The 19,296-nt window shown below is 44.9% G+C and overlaps 1 protein-coding gene across 1 annotated transcript in view; it reads left to right on the forward strand.

Moving 5' to 3' along the window:
• NSUN2 (NOP2/Sun RNA methyltransferase 2) overlaps nt 1-19,296 on the forward strand; it is a 1,120,965-nt gene that overhangs the window by 1,033,880 nt on the left and 67,789 nt on the right. The window contains exon 18 of the mRNA XM_069613723.1: nt 8,721-8,760. Coding sequence (XP_069469824.1) covers nt 8,721-8,760 — 40 coding nt within the window. The remainder of the gene's footprint in view (nt 1-8,720; nt 8,761-19,296) is intronic.

Consider the following 19,296-nt stretch of genomic DNA (forward strand, 5'->3'; position numbering starts at 1 on the left):
CTTTTCCCACATGTGAAACCCAAAAGTGCCCCCTTTCCTCCTCCATCGATCTCTATAATAATCAAACCTCCAATTATACTTCAAACATTCACGCACCGGATGAGCCACGCTCTTCGCACTGCACTTCACCCATCATCTCATATTCAACGCATCTCTCCTCAACCCCAACGGCATCTCTCCCACAAGCACCTGAACCACATTCGCTGGAGAGGATCTCATCACACCCGAACACACCCTCAAAGCCCTTGCCTGAACCCTGTCCAACCGCGACTTCTGACTTGCCGTAAAACCCACTGACACTTCACATCTGAAATCCATCACAATCAAAATTAACCCTTTATACAACATTCGTAGACATTTCTGTTGAGCACCCCACTCTTTCCCAGTCACAGCTCGCAATAAATTCAACCTTCGTTTGCTCTTATCCACCATTCCATTCCCCTGCAGGTTCCAATTTAACTTCCTATCCAAAATCACTCCTAAATACCGAAACTCTTCCACGCTTTTCACCCTCTCACCTTTCAGAACCAAGTCCAACCCTTGCTGCACTCTTCTCCTTGAAAGAAACCATACTCACGCTTTTATCCACAGACATCGAAAAGCCCCATTTCCCAGCCTGGGGAGTTGGTGATTGTGTTGGTGAAGTGAGTATATCACTGTTGGATGGTTTGCTGTTACAGAACTTTGGAAAGAAAAAAAAACTCTGCAACGTTCAGACGTTGGAGCGTGGCATCTGAAAAGCTTAATGGTCCTTTTCTTCCTATGTGCGCAGCGACAGAAGGAAGGCGTGGCGTGATGCCTTTGGTTATGGCGCTGCTTTGAGGCTACATTTGAGGCAATAAGGAAGGGAGCCGGCGGCAAGGAAGAGGTGCCGCGTGGTTTAGATTTCCCCTTATGTGCCATGGGAGATCGCGCTGCGTGGGGTTGTATGCAGCATGAGTTGTCCCTGTTCCAGAGAAATTGTAGCTCGCTGGAGAAGAAAAGTGGACGTGTCCCTGGAGGTACTGCACTGTATCTGGCGCTGTCAGGCAGAGCAGCGATCGAGGCGAGATTGATTGCTGTGTGGAAGTTTGTCAGAATTGACGTTTCAGCCAGAAGGGCAATCGGCATCTCAGTTGTGTCTCTGTGTTCTTAAATTGAGTTTTGGCTGGTATTAAGATTGTTGCTATAGATATGCAATGATGAGATGTTAGGCCTTTTGGAGAGTATTTGGTGCTGCAGTGGTGAGATGCTGCGGTTTTTCAGGATGGCTGGGTGCGTCCTGTGTTGAGTAGTGAGGTACTGCAGTGAGGTGAGCAGGATGTGCTGCAATGTGCCAGATGGCCGGGTGGGTCCTGAGTATTTGGCAGTTGGGTGCTGTGGTGTGCAGTGAGGTGCTGCCGGGTGGTGGTGGTGGTGTTGCAAGCAGGTGCTATTGGAAGTGTTTGATAGTGAAGTGAGGGATGTGCAATGGGTAAGAAGTCGTGGTCTCTGTTTGGTTGAGGTGCATTATGATTGTTCTGGCCTAAGTAAGGTTAGAGTGCAATTAATTATTATTTGCAAAGAGATGTTTAGAGCAATGTCTTAATATTTTCCTTTTCACAGATGGACTTTTAGCAGAATTTAGAGAGTTTGCACTGTTAGTGAATATCATGTTGTGAATTAAGTTGTATTAACTTTTAATATTCAGGTTGGACTTAGTGGACAACATGAGAAGAGTAAAATGTCTTAAAGTGCACAGTTTAGTGCATCAGTTCATAATATGTAAGAAATGTTTGTGACTATAGGAATGTCTAAAGAAAAAAATATTTGTTGCCGGTGGTTGTGTATGTCCTTTGCTTTGTGGGCGTGAGTTGGTAAGGGGGGGGAATTATGTTGTGACTTACCTTTACCTGCACCCTGCTTTGTATGGATGGAATGCTCCAAGTGACTGCGATGGAATGCTGAGTGAGAGAATGTTATGTTATGAGTGGTTCCATGAAAGTCAGTTGAGATGATGGAGTGACTGAGAGAGGATGCCTGTGAATGTTCCTGTCCCTATGTACTTATCTGGCATGATGTACCTACTATGATGTACTTGGAGCATAGTAAAGAAGTTGATTTGCTCCTGCAACAATGTCAGTGTCATTCCTGGCCAGGGACCAGACTTAACACTTGCTTGCCTAAAGGTGGTGCTTTTGGGACTTCAACACAAGCCACAGGAAAGCCCTCCTGATGGTGACTTGGTGAATGTGTGGATATGGGGGAGAGGATGGGACAGTGCAGATGGTGGGAGAAGCGTGAGGAGGTTGAAAGTTAAGGTGGGATTAGCAAAGGGGGGCAGGTTGATGATAGGAAAAGCAGTGGGTGTTGGGGGTGAATGCATGCATGGCGATGTGTGTGTGAGAGAGCGTGCCTTCTTTCTAAAGAAAACGGCCATTGCTTTTCCCCAGTTGGGATTATTTTTTCTACTCCTCTGTTGGCTATTTGGCCATCTTTTTCTCACTAGTTTTCCTCTGCAGCGCCTGAGCTTGGGGGATGACAGGTGGGAACTGAGATACGGGGGTGTAGTGACGCAGTATATGTATGATGCCCAACGTCCCGTCTGGAGCCAACGATCGAGCACCAAGTCCAGGCGGATTGCCGGCTGAGTCAGGGTCCATTTAGCCTCCCAAACCCCCAATAACCTCCCCCGCACTCCCCCCTCCCCTCCCAACCCACTAGCTGAAGAAGCTGGAAGGGGATATCTACCTGATGAGGAATCTGCAGAAGAATGAAAGAACATTACGAGTAATTTCTCGTTTGGCGAAATCGTTCCCATTCCTCTTGGGTGGAAGATTTTGTAGAAGAATGTACCTTATCCAGCTCCAGAGAACCTCTGGATCAGTGGCTGCTCTTTTTCGAAGAGAAAGAAGAATGCCAGTGTTCCTTTTTCTTTGACTTAAGCAGAGTGGACCTCTCCTCGGACCGACGCTCTGCGCGACCTTCTGACATCACCCTTCTTGTGGATGAAGGTGAATGTTTTTGCTGCTCATTGCCAGGGGGCCTTCGGGTGCATGGACTGGCATGACCCACAATCCTGGGCGTCCTGTTCTCTGGCCATGCAGCATAAGCAAATCTTGTGAGGGTCTGAAACTGAAATCTGCTGGCCGCAGTCCACGCACAGCTTGAACACCAAGATCAAAGCGTGGTTGGGCATGAAAACAAATGAGAAAATGTGGACAGTGTTCCTAAAGCGCCACAGAGTGCGCAGAAAAAGAAACTGAGATCACGGTGTAAGGCACCTCTATATATACTGATGGGCCTCCTGTCTGGAGTGGGCCCCTAGTGGTGGTGTTGAATTGAGTGCACATGGAGCCACGCTGCCCCCACCTGGCAGCAGAAAGATTTCTGAAGAACAGCTGCTATGGACTGGATATCATTGAGGAGGAATCCGTAGGAAGAAGGAATCCATAGGAACTTTGTATTTCATTTGAAAAGCAGTCTTATGTAAAAAAAAAAACTTCTCAAAGATCTTGTGTTCAGAAAAGAATGTTTATTTTGAATCCAAACAGATCGGTTAAAGCTCATCAGGATCTTCAGGACCTACAGGTGAAAACGGAATTAGAAAGCTCATAATTTCATGCAAAAATAGAGATAATAAATAACTTGAGCAAAGGTTCCATGCTAAAATGCACACAAATTAACTTGAAATGATTGAGTGTTCCTACATTATAATTGGATTGCTTGACGGGGCAACTTCATATTTAATGACATACTTTGAGTGGGAAAGCTGACCAAGCAGAATCTATTTATTTTGTATTAACCTCCACGCCACTAAGTGTAGTAAGCCCAGCACTTTTAGTATTCTACATTGTAAATGGCTATACAAAGCAAGCACTAATGGAATAGCTATCTTTCTCACCCTGTCACATGAGAGGCAGGAAATAGAAGAATATGTTAAGAAAAATGCAACTATTTTTTGTGTTGTAAATAAGGATGAAAGCTGGTTTAGATCTGCTTAAATTTAAGAATCACCTAAAATGCCATATCTGGGTCTCCGGTGACCAACAACAAAACATGCTCCTTATTTTGACATGATGCTGCATCCATGCATATGAAGATGAATGGCATTAAGTGAATCTTTGCACCTAAAACATTTTAATTGTAACTTTGCAATGGCCCTTTCTAGAGAGGTGGGACACATTGGTGGACAGTCTATGCAACGAGGCCCCCGTGAAAATGGGATTTTATTACCTGTGAGAGACACTGATTCTTTATTAATCAAATTGTGTAATAAAGTATGTGATTCATTAATGTCAGATGTTAGGTGTGCTTAGTAGTAAGCGTAACCAGAATTCAAGAAATAGTCAGGCATCCAGCCTTCTTATGTGAAAGAGCCAATAGGAAACGAGTGGATGTGAGGTTTCATTTTACCTTTGGGTTTGAGACCAATCAAATGCACTGACCAATAGGTCAGTCCCTTTCCCCTTATGGGTGGAGTTTGCTTGGTATTTTTAAGCTCAAATTAAAGGAGTTTTGGGAAAAATGAAGCAACAGTACTTGTCCGGCAAGATTCCAACTGAATTGAGCTGATTGGAGCATATATTTCAAGAGCCTGAAGCAGTATGCGATTAATACAGCGGCACAGACTGAAGGGAGTGCTTAGCTGCCTGAACTGTCTAAGGCCAGGCAGGGTCCTTGCCTATCCTGCGAGTACCTATGCCCCAGGATGTTTTCCCCCAACTATGTTCTAAATTCCAAACAGCATTTAAGTCTTTTAGGAGCCGTGTTTACTGTTTGCTTCATCACTGAAAAAGGGAATATATCATGAAGTGCAAGTACTTTTTGGTTTAATATAAAACTGAAACCCTAGGTAGTATCAGTCCATTGGGACTTTATCCTGTAATGTAGGATCTCTGAAATAGTTGGACATCTCAAATTAACCGTGGGACAGCAAGTTCTCTGATTATTTTCCACTGTAGTCGATAAAGTAATTGAAATATACCTTATTTTTCTGTCAAACCATCTATTGAGTTTTGTACCACAAATGGAGTGCAGTCAAAAACTAGACTTGGTTTAGATTGAGGTGTGGGTGCATTCCTACTGTACTTCTACTGGGTAATCGCATGTCACATTATTTTGAAGTCCTTTTATATGCTATGAGACACTGTTACAAACCAGCTTGTTTGTTGTCTTGGTGTGAGGGTGGGCTTTTTACATGATACATAATGGGTTGCCCCAGGCTGAAAGTAATATCTTAAAATCTAAAAGTTGATGGTACTTATTTTTTTAAGCTTCCTTCATTAGGGTGTTGCCCCATTGATAAAAGTATCTGGGCTCAAAAGACAAAACCGTTGTCAATGTTCCGAATTGGTTTTACAAAACACATGGGGACCTCCTTAAATTCGTCTACGAGCTATGCCAACAGAAAGCAGTCAAAGGATGCAGTGCCTTTATATTCTGCAGCTTTAGATTATAATTATTATTTTATAACACGCTTCATACCAGCGAGTGGTTTCTAAGCGCGGGATTGAGATTCAAACCAGTTTTCAGCTGCGTTGTCTTGCTTCCAAGACACACTCGTTGGCCCGGAGCTATGCTTCCTCCCCTATATGACTGCCACCTTGGACAGGGTTATCAGGAGCAAGCTCTGGTGCAAACTTCGAGATTGGGACATACCTTAGGGTCTTTTGAAAAGGCTCATCTCCTTCCATACTGTGAGAAACCTGAAGGTGTCTCACTTACAAGTCCCCAGGGATCTGTCATCCAGGCAGCCAGGACACAGCCATCGCTATTGGATCCAGTTCCTGGGGGTGGACTTGTGCGCGAGGATCACCTGGCTGGGGAGGGGGTCCTCAGGGAATGGAAGTGGGACACTGATGGGTGAGACGTGGTGTCCTCTTTCTTATGACACCTTTTCCCCATCCTACCACGTAGGATACTCAAACTCTATCCCCCCCCCCTTTTCTGACACGAACACTTTCTTACACCACAAAAGACACCAGAACCGTTTACCTGACAGTCCCAACACAAGGGTCAGGAAATTAATAACCACACACACCTGACGGCCCTTTCCCTTCCCCACAGGGATAAAAGGTGGAGCATAAGAGCACACGACGAGCAAGACAGACCGCACAACGAGACAGCTATTCCAGGACGGCAGTTCAAGAGGAGGAGAAAAGCGGCGAGAACCTGAGGGGTGACGAGGAGGGAAGTGGCCTTGCCCTTTTTGACCCAGACCCGCAAAGCCTCTGTGAAAGGAATCATAAGACTGTGAATAATAGCCAGTGTGTGCTGTAGCAGATTTCAGTGCCACACAGAGCCCTCCTGTACTGATCACCAGGACGGGGAGAGACGCTTGCTACCGTGGTACTGTTCTGGACTCCAGAGACAAGAAAAGCCAAGCGGTTCCTCACCACTGGTGAGTCGGCGGGAGAACCAATAATAAATCAAACTGTGTTGAGCGAAGGTTGCAAATGGCAAAGATGAATTAAAGAATTGTTAAAACTGCAAGGGAAAGGCCAGCTGCAGATTGGTCAGGCGCCACATGGGTGTTCAGTCGAAGACTTTAACTGGTCAACTCCCCTCCACCCCCCTTTTTGTTGAAACTACCGATACGAGAAGGCCCTAGGAGAGCCGCAAGGAAAAGGTCAAAGTGGTCCTACAAGGGTAGAGTAGAGCCCGTTGTACAGTCGAAAGTCTTTGACCCGCAAATAATTGGAAAGTTAAGGGAAATAAATCCTGCATCGTGATATAGCAGAGGGAACTGTATAACTGGCAAACGTGAACCCGGCTGAGGGATGCCTGCAGAACAGGGTAAAGCATGATGAGTGAACCCGACTGAGGGAAGTCCACAGTGAATTGTTTAAAAAGACATTAAGACTTGTGAATGCAACAGGTGAAATCTTTGAATAAAAGTCGTAGTGAAATTGACGGAGGGAGGCTAACATTCGAGAAGTCTCTGAGCCCGGAAGAGGGGGGGGGGATCACCCAACGTACATGCAGAAAGGAACTTTTTGTTCTGTTATTTTGAACCCAACAGGTCTTCGGAGGTAAGATACTTTTTGTCAAAGAGACTTAACCACTGAAGACCCTGCTACCAGAGAACAGAACTGTAGCCTTGTGCTGGAAAAGCCACAGTGTATGCTGTGCTCAGGAGTCCCACCTTGTTCTGTGCTAAAAACAGGGGGAAGGGAGAACCCCGACTATAACATCCTGATTTATCATTTGTGAACACTCTTTTCTTGTGAACACTATCCCACACGCTTTATGAATTTAGCTGTAAGGATTGGCAATCGTTTTTATTTTTTTTTATTTGACAAGACGCCACTAGGACTGCATTATTATTTGATGGCCGTAGCTTGCTCCCATCTTAGATTTAGGTTTAGATGGGTGTTTTTCCAACCCATTTGTACAGTTTAATTAACACCCTTGAACTGTGATCACTTGTCTGTCTTTACTGTTGTGGCCATGAGTTCCTTACAATGCATTACAGGTTAGATTGGTGGACACCTCAGGAACTCTGTCTAAGGCCATTAATGCAAATACGTGCCTCCGATAGCGGTGCATCCTTGCTCCCTGTCTTTTAAATCTTTATTGGGAAGATATGCCAGAAGCTCTGGCACAATTGGGCCAGTTTCCCCCAAAGATTGGTAAGGCCCAAATTGCGTAGTTAGCATACACTGAAATCTTGCTTGACTAGACCCTGCTAGGTCTGCAAAACAGTCTTAATGATTTTGAAGATTACGCAGAACTTAATGGCTTAAAATCAATTCAGTGAAATCAAAAATTGTCTTCTGAGGTAGACTAAAAAAAAATAATGGTCGATCAATGACTCCAAGATGGAGGACGTGGAGAATCTGGTACATCTGGGGTTCAATATCTCCAATAAATGTAGACTAATGGTAATTAAAAATAGTTTGAGGCGTAAGTGCTGTGCATTCCTATCAGAAATAAGGATAATTTTAATCAAACGCTCGCCTTTACACTCCTGCCCTTAATTGACATTGTGAAGTTAAAGGTTGTCCCTAGCATTACATATGGTCTGGAAATCATCCTAGATGACATCCACCTTTCCTGGTTGAATGTCCTGGATGGTAGGTTATGGAGATCTGTTTTTATATCTCCCCACTTCTGTCTTGATCTCCTTAATCAGACTTGAATTTGCTGTCTTGGAGATCCATAGTTCTAAGGAATAGAATGTTTTTATATTGTAAGATTTTAAAGGGAAAGCCAAACACTATTTCAGATGTTATATAAAACACTGCTGGAAGGGGCAGATATGGCTGTTGTGCAATTTACTAGGAAGTGTGACAAATTAGTTTCATTACTCGATCTACAGAATGTCTGTGCTATTTCATGAGCCCCTGCCTTTTACAATAGTAGTTTTTCCTTTTTGCAGATTCCTGCTAGTCAATATGTGTTAAGCAATTGAAAGAAGGTGGTGCATCCATCTAATGCAGAGGAGCTGGGCGGGGCACATAGCAGGACCCACTCAATGCTTTATAGGTCTTGTTACCTATAGCCCTGTTATATTTTCTGGTTCTGTTCACAAGCTGTTCGATGTGTGCCTTTTGTGACTGGGTGAATTTTTTGAATGGTAGACAGAGTTTACTATGCAAGTTGAGTGACTTAATTTATAATTACATTTTGAATTATTACTGTTGTCTGAATATATTGAGTTGATTAAACCCTTTGCCTTCCTAGATATTCTTTTGTTTGGCAGACAAAAACCATTGTAACATCCCCTATAATCGTGAACTACTTTGTTTTCTTTACAGCAATGGGGAGCATTGTCTTGAAGTATGATCCTGATTCAGAGTAAGTTCATTATTCAAGAATAGCTTATTTTTTGTCTTATGTGGAATCATGCAGGCACAATTTTATGTAGTGGTTCGTGCCAGATTTATCTAGCATGAAAGAGCTGTTATTACAGGTTGTATTACCCAAGATATTGGTACTCTTGTTTAACAACCTCGCAAGGTGAACTTCTGAGTTGCCACTTTCGGGATTTGAACATGGCAAATTCAGACTGACCAGGTTTCAGAGGTAAGCACTTAACTCACTGAATTTTCTTCTTGAACATTATTTTTCATCTTAAGTTATAACTACACTAAAAATTGTAAAAATTGATTACATTTCAAATAGTAGCATTTCTTCCGAATAGCAAGTTGCAGAGCTTTTGAAATGATTGCAGTGATCGACTGTATGTGCGCAAGATGCACTAAATTTGTGTTTGGGTCCTCGGGGTGGATCATGATGTGGCACAAAGTGGATCCTGTCAATCTATGAATCCCAAAGCCCACAGGCAACAGGTCGCCATGGTGTTCCCCTTTTCAATGTCTGTGCTATCTCTCTGAAAATCTTCAGATGTTGCGATGGAAGAACCTACACTTGAGAAGAAAGATGAGACTGAGTAAAAGAGGCACTAAAAGGTGCAAATGCTTTTGCACTCATGCACTGTATCACACTGTTAGTCTTCCTGTTCCTCCCGCAAGAAGAGTACACAGATCTTGGAGGACAGAAAGTAAGGACCGATCTAATGGATTCCTTCCTCCCATTCAGTGATGGCTGTGTTTTTTCTTGCCACCGAGTGGTGGTAGCGGGGAGGGGGGAGCCATTGTTCCTTTCTGCGACCCACTCCGGTAATTACATCAGGACCAGTATATATGCATTTCATAGCATATGTATGTTGTGATATATATTATACAGTTTAGCTATTGAGTGTATTTGTAATGAGTGATTTTTACACAGAATAAGTGTGTATATTAGTACTGTTAATCACAAAATGAGTATTCTGCTAATGTACTGAATACAACTCTTAAGGATGTTTTGATGAATTTGTCGTCCTATGTGCACACTGGTGCTTTTAAATTTTATCATGTATTAATACTTTTTTGTAATCTAATTATGTGCATAATTGGTATTTTATCACATTTATGGATACCAAATATTTGCAATATAAATACATTGTTTTTGAATGTTGTGGACTCTGTGATTACCTCAATTGGCCAGCTTTATGTATTATTATTTATTATGCGCAGCCAAAAAGGGCCTGGAGACATACGGGCACAGATCGTTAGGACAAGCTTATCCGAGCAGGTACAAGCATGATACCAGATTATCTGAAAAGATGAGTCTTATGTTTATTTTTAAATTCTTTCATTGTACCACAGTTTCTTATACTGGGTGGCAAGGTGTTTCATGTAATCGGGGCACTTGACCAAAACACTCCCTTTCTCACACGTTTTAGTGAGGTTTTAGGTACCTGAAGTTTCCCATCTCATTTGAGCGAAGTGAGCGTTTTACTTGTTTGGTTTTTGACCTATTGATTATATAGGGGGGGGGTGCATCACCAGATAGAGCTGCAAACGTGATGGTTAGAAGTATAAACTTCACTCTTTGTTCAATAGGTAACCAATGCAGCTTCCTTCTTACCTCAGAAATATGGGCATATTTCCTTAACCCCATAAGTGCTCTTATAGAGCTATTCTGAACTACTTGGAGTTTATTCAATTCAGCTTTCAGCAAAGAGCCACAATAATCCAGTTTTGAGGATACAATGGCTTTAGCAATGGTTTTGCATCCTGCTTGTGATTGGAATGGTCTTATATGTGCCAAAAAGCTAGTATAATACGCGGACAAGGAAACTAGGTTATTTACATGAGCTGACATACTTAATGATTGGTCGAAGGTAACTCTGAGAATTTTGATTTATTTTTTTCCTTAACTTGAATCACATGGTTATCAATACAAAAGGTTTGATAATCTGATGTCAGCTTATTAAGCCTTTGTTTAGAGCCGACCAACATCAACGCTGTTTTCCCTGGGTTCAGAGCCATGCCATTAGCATCCATCCATTTGCGGATAAAATCATATATTTCTGCAATGGTCGTGGCATCCTGATCGTAATTACCTGACAGGGTGATAAGACACTGTGAATCATCGGCGTAGTTAGAAAAACATATATTATTTTCCAAATCATCAAAAAAGGAACAGTAAATAGGTTGTATAGAATCGGTGATAGTGCTGCACACTGAGGAATTCCATAGTTCATAGAAATTGGGTCTGCCTGCGCTTGATTGCTGCAAAGCCGAATCGTCCTCGAACCTAGGAAGGACAGCATCCATTTTCTGGCATTGGCACTAAAATTGTTCCTTTCCTCTAGTCTTTACAAGAGGAGTTGATGGTCCACCAAATCAAATGCTGCTGAGAGGTCCAAGGACATCAGAAGTATTGTGGGACCTTCATTAATTTTTGTCGTCATATTGGATTTAAGTTTCAAGAGTGATGACTCTGTGCTATAACCTGGGTGGAATCCTGATTGTCCATTATTAAGAATGGAGTGTTCATTAGTGAATACTGCCAATTGATCATAGGCCACTCTATCCATGATTTTCAGTATAAATGGAGAGTTGGTAATGGGCCGATAATTCTTTGGCTCTCCCGGGTCTAGGTCAGCTTTTTCTAAGAGAGGAGTGATCCATGATCCTTTAAGCCCATTAGGAACTACTCCCTCTCTAAATGAGGTGTTTATGATTTTTGTAAGGGAGCCAATGAGTAGCTCCGAGCACGCTTTATAGGAGACAGCTGGAAATTGGTCTCCCTTACACGACAATGGCTTCAATTTAGCAAGCACAATCCTGAGATCATCCTCCGATATAGTCTTAAAATTGAATTCCGGATGATTTTTGTTTCATTGGTGATTCAAACCTCTTCTATGACATTCGCAGTATCTATATCTTTATTTCTTTCAATACCCTCCATTATTTTGGTGGTCTTAACTATCATAGCGTGGTGGATTGATGCACACCAGGCCTGATTTTTGTCTAATTTTACTTGATAGGTGGATTCTGGTTTTTCCAGTTCTCTTGGAGTCGTGAAAATTTCGTTTCACATTGCGCTTCGAGAATTTGCGCCTCGTAGGATGACTTTTTTGCATTGATGACTGCTCTTTTAAAAGTATGAGTGGCATCTGCATATATCATTTTATCCTCTGTTTTGGTATTTTTCCATTTATAGAATGGTTTTCTTTTTATAATTCTCAGTTGTGAGGTTTTCCATAAACCGTGTGTTCTTTATATGGTTGGTCACCTTAAGTCTTTTCAAGGGTGCTAGAGTCACCATGGCATTCGCTAATGCGTCTAGTAGGTTGTCAGTCAGATCTTCTACTCCCATAGTGGGAGAGGCCTCTTCTTGTATATATGTTAGGCCAGTGTATATGGAGCCACCGCGATCCATGATCTTGCTTCCTTTTTATTGTGCACCGCATATGCTTCTGGAATGCCACTTGGGTAAGATGTATTCTACTGCATGATGCCTAACCCTTCAAAGCCCTCTGGCTTCAACCCTTTGCAGTCCGCAGGATGCAACTGTCAGTCTGAACCCCATAGGTTATGCTGTTACTGTCTTGGGGAAGACCATCACATGGATGATTGCAGATCCTGCCTGTCCATCCATGAGGACTCGCTACCTTTTTGAGGTACTGTTTCCAACTAAATCTTCTCTTGTGGACTGGGACTGATTCAAGAAGCAGGTGTTTTTTGATCATTGTGAAGTCCCCAACGGCTTCTGTCCCGGCACCAGTTGCTCCTACTTCGGTGCTGTTGGCACCAGCCTTTTTTTTGGGGGGGGAGGGAATAAGTTCCTCTATCAAGATGGCAGTATGTCAAGGAAATCAAAAATCTTTGACAGAAAAGGAATGCTATTTGCTTTGGGTTCGAACTGACCATTCCAGGGAGACAGAGGACTTAACATGGGGTTCTGCGGTGAGGAAGAGGATCTGTACTCAAACCTTTAAGTGGCGAGCAGTGTGGACACCACTACAGAGCTTGATATCCTTCCGGCGCCTGATCCAGGTAGACTTCCCGTCTTGGGCGAATTTACCATTCTTCAGCATTGGCTCTTTCATGCCGTGAATATTCCCTGTTGTCAGGCTGCGAATCCTCAGTTAACCCTTTTTCCCATTGTGTTAAAAAGGAAGTGTGTAGCCCATTAGCCTCCGTGTGTGCATTTGGTCCCATCCAATCGGACATAGTTATGTAGCCCGTCCCCTGTAGCCTCTCAAGATTCTAGCCGCATGTCATGCTTGAAGGAGTCCTTGTATTTTTCTCCACCGCGAAAATTACCATAACTTCAAAAACCTTTGCAATTTCTTCAGAAACCTCAACCTGCAGGGACATCAACCTCCCAGAACAGAGCAGACCTTTTTCTTACTAAAGGATGGAAGACACTTCTAAGAAGTCCCTCATAAGGGCCTGCTCTACCTGCGGCCTAAAAAAACTTTTTGAGCGTGACAAACCTGCAGATTGCATATATTCTTTTATTTTATTGGGTATTTATAATGCCCCTATACAGCAAATGGTGTTTTCAAGCGCATATTGTCTGTACACGGACCAATCCTTGGTTGTTGTCCGTTCTCCCCTACAGGGAGCCCCTTCCCATGAGGCCAAGGAGGTGAGGCCGCTACCCGATGGTCCCCCTGGGTGTGGTACTCGGCGTTTGGATCTCATGGAGAGGGATCCGACCCCCATGGGACTGTCGGGGAAGAACGCATTATGGCCAAGACATATCTCCACCTCCCACCCTATAAAGAGTTTCATAATCCCACACACCACTATGTATCTTTGTAGGTTAGATGATCTGACCGCCATGAAAAGTATTGGGACGAAGAAGAGTAGGCACTACCTCAGAGTCTGATGTTGATACTGGGACAAAGAACACAAATAATTTGAGAGCATCAATACAGAGACGAGGCGGAGGCACAGAGAAATGCAGAGTGCACAGCGGAACCAACATGAGCGGCACAGACCATGTGGAACAAGCCAGCTCAAGACAATGATAAAAAGTGAAGAAGGACCCTTCCCGTAGGAGCTGGGAAAATTCGAAAGAAGCTGAAAAAACTGAGACACCGGGAATGCAGAGGCCAAGATACTTGGCAGCAGGCAGAGGCGTCCCTGGTAGCTCCACCGTGGTCAGACTGGAGAAGGAAGCAAAGGGCAGGACAGCCAGCCGACGTGGACAGCCAGCCGACGTGGACAGCTGGCATGTGCGGAGACCTGGAAATGCCCAGCCCAGGAGCAGAGGAACATGGCAAAGATTCTGTGATTCCTAGAGACCGCAAGAGACGCAAGTGGGGGAGACAAGCCCACAGACAACTGTTGGTCGCTGGTAAGAAGCCTTGAAAACTCCAGGTAGCTTGGATGCTTAGCAGAAACCCTGAGGGGCAGAGAGGTCTCAAGGAACGGTTCTGGGACCCACAACAAATAACAAACTGCCTTCAAAGTCATCTTCATAGTCCCAGTACCTGGCAGGATAGTGAGCCAGGTCTGCAGTATCAAGAGGAAAGAATCTCGCAGGTTTTTGGTCTGCATCCTTCTATGAAGCCAAGTAATCCTCCTAGTCGGTACCTGGAAGGGTGGTCTCGGGAGGATAGCTCGGGGGCAACACGCTCTCCTTGGAAGCAAGACGACACGGAGCAACACTGGTTCCATCCCCGGGTCCGCACTTATAAACCGCTGAGTATTAAGCGCATTATAAATAACCTATCCTTTATCATGTATCATATCGTAGTGAACCAGGTGGGTTGTGAGAAAGAGACAGACCAGGGGAAGGGGTTCAGTCCCTCTCGTGTTTGCGACTATTGTGGTAAAGTTTGTGAACATTGTAATAAAGGCCAAGGGAAGGGAGCCCTTCTCTTGGCATTGCGGGAAGCCTTTGAAATGCCAGGGGAACGGTGTCATTCCCCCTGATACTAGGGAACACTGTGAGAAGCCTGGCAAGGATGTCATTCTCTTGGAATCAGGCTCTTGGAGTTGGAACATTGTTTTATTTTGTAAACATTGTGGGAAGCCTGAGAAGACCAAGGGAGTAATTTTCCCGGTACCAAGGTTTTGAGTTGGGACTTTGCTTTATTTGTGAACCAAGACTTTTCAATCTGGAACTTGCTGTGGCACCAATGAAAAGAACTGCAACCTGGGAACTTTCCGACACTTCCTTAGTATCGAGTTGAGGCAAGGAAAACCCCTTTTAGTAATGGGGGTCAGGTATTGTTTTTCCTTTATTTTTTGATAAAATAAGTATTTAGCAACAATCTTGCCATCTGCGTCGGTCTCCTCCTTCCACACCCTTACACACCTAACCTCTCCAGGAGTGCAATGTCTGTCAAGGATTCAGTGCCAAGATGCTGAAGGACAGACACAGACGGTTAGTTTGTTGGCTTAATGAGCGGAATTACTTCCCTCCCCGCAACCCCCTGGAAGCAGTCTCATCTCGAAGGCTGGCAGTGCCTCGACACTCTGAAAAGAGGTACTCTACACTAGGAAAGACAAGCCAAAAAACCGACGCACCATGAGAAACGGTGCCAAAACGTTCCATCTACGAGCCAGGACTCACAAAAGCATAGGCCGTCAGCAATGGGCACGGGGGAACCCCTGTTAATGCCTACAGTTAAAATATCAAAATCGCCATCAGCAGTTGCTCCAAAACATCCATAATGGCACCATTCACAAATCAACCATCGGCACCACCGACAAAGCAAACACGGTCGACTTAAATCTCAAACCCATCCACCAAACCTGCATAGATAGCTTATGGTTCAGCAAAACAGTCATTGTTCATGATGCCAAGTTCATCAACTACCTCGCACTCGTCAACAGTAATATCAGCTTGCCCGTCGACAGAGTTATCGACAGCAGCATCGCCATTGTCGACAAAGTTCTCATCAGCAACATCGACTAAGTCGCCACAAACATCCACAACAAACACGCAGTCAAGAGACCTCACATAACGCTGTCCACAGCCAGTTACAGCATCGCTCAGAATCAGCATCGTCGTCATCCATGAAAGTGGCACACCACTCGTCGGACATCGCAGGAGGCCCCACAAGTACCTACTGCCACAGTAAAATGGGAAACTGAGGCTAACAAAACTAAAGCATTTCTGAAAGAATCCCGGTCAGTCTGCTTAAAAGAAGACCAACACAGGGACAGGAAGACCGTGTACAACAGGTATAGCCAATCACGTCGACAGTGTCCCAATCACCTACTCTCACGTCATGCCTGAAATCTTACAGTATGAAATAGTTTCGTATTTTGAAGCGCAGCAAAGAGTCTCCGTCTCTTCAGACTCAGACAGCTCCATCATAATGGAAAAGAAAACGGGCAACAAGCCACTGCTGCAGTCTCCACCACAAGTACCCAGGCTGCCTACACCAACACTGCCTACATCAACCGAGACCAAGCCAGCCTGCAGAGCCAACTCAACCTCTACTAAATCCACATATTGTATTCTCGTTGCAGGTATGGTCATCTTTGCAAAGCCTACTCTTGACAACTTAACAGCAGGCTTCCTCTATCCCCACAAGCAACCCTGTCACTCCCAGGATCACCTGTGAGTGACCGGGTATAAAAGTGGAGGAAGTGTCGGGATGTATCGTAAAGGGGGAAATACTGTCTCTCTCCCGAGGGTATTCCTCCAGCAGTCCCCAAGGACCCCCTGCCCAGGTGATCATCCTGCAGTGGTCCACCCCCAGGGTCTGGTTCCAAAGGTGATGGCCACCTGAACAAAGAATCCCTGGAGTCTAAGTGAGAATGCACTCATGCTTCTCACACTACAGACTGGAAAAGCCTTACGTCAAGGAATGAGGGGCTACATCAGCATGCAGACAAGCAGGCAAAAAGCATTGCAAGGTTTTAAAGTCAATCGGTGGTTACAGTAAGTAAAATGCAAAACACAGCAAGGTTCCAAAATCATCCAAAGCGAGCAGGCAGGTGATGCAGATCACGGCAATGGCTGAAGAAGTCAACAAGGGGTGAAGGTAGGAAGAACAAAAACCCAGCACAGGGAAGTGAGCCAAGGTCAGGAGAGTGGAGGTGGTTAAATGGCAAGAAGCCCACGCTGCAAATGCTATAGCAGGGGGACCAGGTAAGCAAAATGGAGAAACGGCAAGCCAGAGCAGTTGTGCCCCTTTACCTTTTCAGAGCTGCAACATCATGGTGTAATAACAGCATTGGTAGGCAGAAAAAAAGGGGGGGAGGAAGGGGGTGGGGGGACCAAGGCAAGTGAAAATAAAAAGGGAACCAGCAAGAATGGTCACGTATGCTAGGTCGGGAGGTAGAGGTAAAGAGGACAGGGAACGTGAGCGGCAGGGTAGGAAAACGTGAAGGAGGGGACTGAGTGAAGGATCAGCATAAGGCTGCTTGGGGGGGGAGAGTGTGACACAAGGAAGGAAGAAGGTGGAAGAAGGCAGAAAAAGCAGGAGTGTAGGGGCAGTGAGGATAAGGGGTCACAGGCAGCCGAGTGAAGTAGAGTCAGTATGGAGAAGTCGTAGCGTGCAGTGTGGAGGTAAGGGAACAGGAGAGCGCCACTAATATGAGGGCAAGTGTAGCGAAAAAGCGGCCAAGTACAGGTGGAAGACCAAGTCGAGAGGTGAAGAGAACAAGGGACCCAACCCAGGAACAGTTTGCAGCCTGCAGAAAACATGTGTCAGAGGGGTAGGGGAGGGGGCAGCAAGACAACCCAAAACGCGAGAGGCCACAGGTGGAAGCGGGGAAAGGTGGGAGTGAAGTGGCGAAGGACAAGGGAGAGAAGGAGACAACAGAAAACAGGGGGGCGGGTCTAGAGTGCAATGTGAGAGTGTTAAGAAGGGGGGAAGGAAGTAGGGGAGAAACGGGGAGTAGGGAGGAGGGTCGCCTTACCTTATGACATGAGAAGGGAACTCAAACAGCCGGAACGGGAAAAAGGTGAAGATGTAATGAAGGGGGAGATGGAATTAATGGTGCAAGGATGCATAAGTGGCTGGCACCGGCAGGACCCGAACAGGCCCAGAAAGGCAAAAGAGCATTATATGGAGTCGTTATGATTTTAATAGTTCTTGTCTGGAGGATCTGGTACCAAGAGCTTCTAGCCATCTTGATTGGCCCTCCTGGTGTGTCCTAGAGAGGTGGACTGGTTCTCCCACTTGGGTGGGTGGGTCTTTCATCCAAGCCTCAGCAGGCTGAACCTGAATGACTCATTGCTAAGCGCTTGGTGTATAAGGAGTGGGTCTTATCGAGCAACATTATGGATGTATTCTTTTTTTGCTCGGCTGCCAGCCACCAAGTCCATTTATGCCTGCAGGTGGCATACTTTTTCAGCTTTGTGTTGGGGAGTGGTCTGGGACCTTCAATTAGTCCTGTGTCCTCCATTTGATTATAATTAATTTTTTTCATTGGGCCATGCAAGCCTCCAGATGGACTCTGTGAAGAGGTTCCTGGTCACGGTCTGTCTTTGAAAGGACCCATGTACTGGGCCCTTCCTTCATAATTACCATGCAGGTTTTGCAGGGGTTGTGCAACCAGTTTCCCCATACCAGTTTGTTATTCTGACATGGTATTTGAATTTAGTTTGGTCTTCTCTCATGGGTGCACCATTTGAGCCCCTGCATTCAAGTTCACTCACACTGCTCACCTTTAACCCCTTAACTGCAAGTCTTTGAAAAAGTATTGGCACTTAAGGGGTTAAGGTGATTTTCCTGGTAGCCATCACTTCTTCAAGATGGGCGAGTGAGCGTCAGGGGTTGTCCGTCAAACCTTCCAATTTGGTGTTCTCCAAGGAAAAAGTGACTGAGAAGAGACCATCCTTATTTCCCATGGTCATGTTTGATTTCAGTCTCTCTCAGCAGATCCACCTTCTTGTGTTTTTTCCTCAGCCTCACCCCTCTAAGATCGAGGAGAGGTTCTATTTCTATACCCTGAACAGATCCTCGACTATTTCGTCTTTCGGACGAGCAACATCAGAAAAGGTGGCCAGCACTTAGTTGGTTATGCTGGTGCTTGTACGAGTAGGGCTGTGTCTAAACCAACCCTGTGAAGATGGATCATACTCTACATCTCTGAATGCTACAGTCGGATTGTGAAGGTTGTTTCTCAAGGTCTTGGGGCTTATTCTACCAAGGGTTTGGCTGCCACCTCTCTTCCAGCAGATGAGGGTGCCAGCTCTGAACATCTGTCAAGCGGCCACATTGGCTCCAAGTGCACACATTTGCCTAACATTGCTGTCTGGTTTCTCTGTTGTGGCAGGTTGCACGCTTTGGCTAAGCAATTTTCCAGAACATGTTGTGGTTGGTGGTATTTTCTCGCTCTCCTCCCTCCTCCATATTTGTGCATTGCTATTGGAATCTTATCGGCCATATGACATCTGTGGGAGGGAGGAATCCATTAGAGCAATTTATTATTTACCTCTCTGATGTTCTTTATGATGGATTAGTCCTTCCTGCCCCACATTCTTTATCGCCCTGCTAAGCTGCCTCTCAATGCGGATACTCATACACCTCATCTGTTATGCAACCCTCAGCTGCTGATTACTGGGGATAAAAGG

The sequence above is a fragment of the Ambystoma mexicanum genome, chromosome 5p, assembly GCF_040938575.1.
Source record: "Ambystoma mexicanum isolate Mex_15411 chromosome 5p, UKY_AmexF1_1, whole genome shotgun sequence".
Classification (NCBI taxonomy): Eukaryota; Metazoa; Chordata; class Amphibia; order Caudata; family Ambystomatidae; genus Ambystoma; species Ambystoma mexicanum.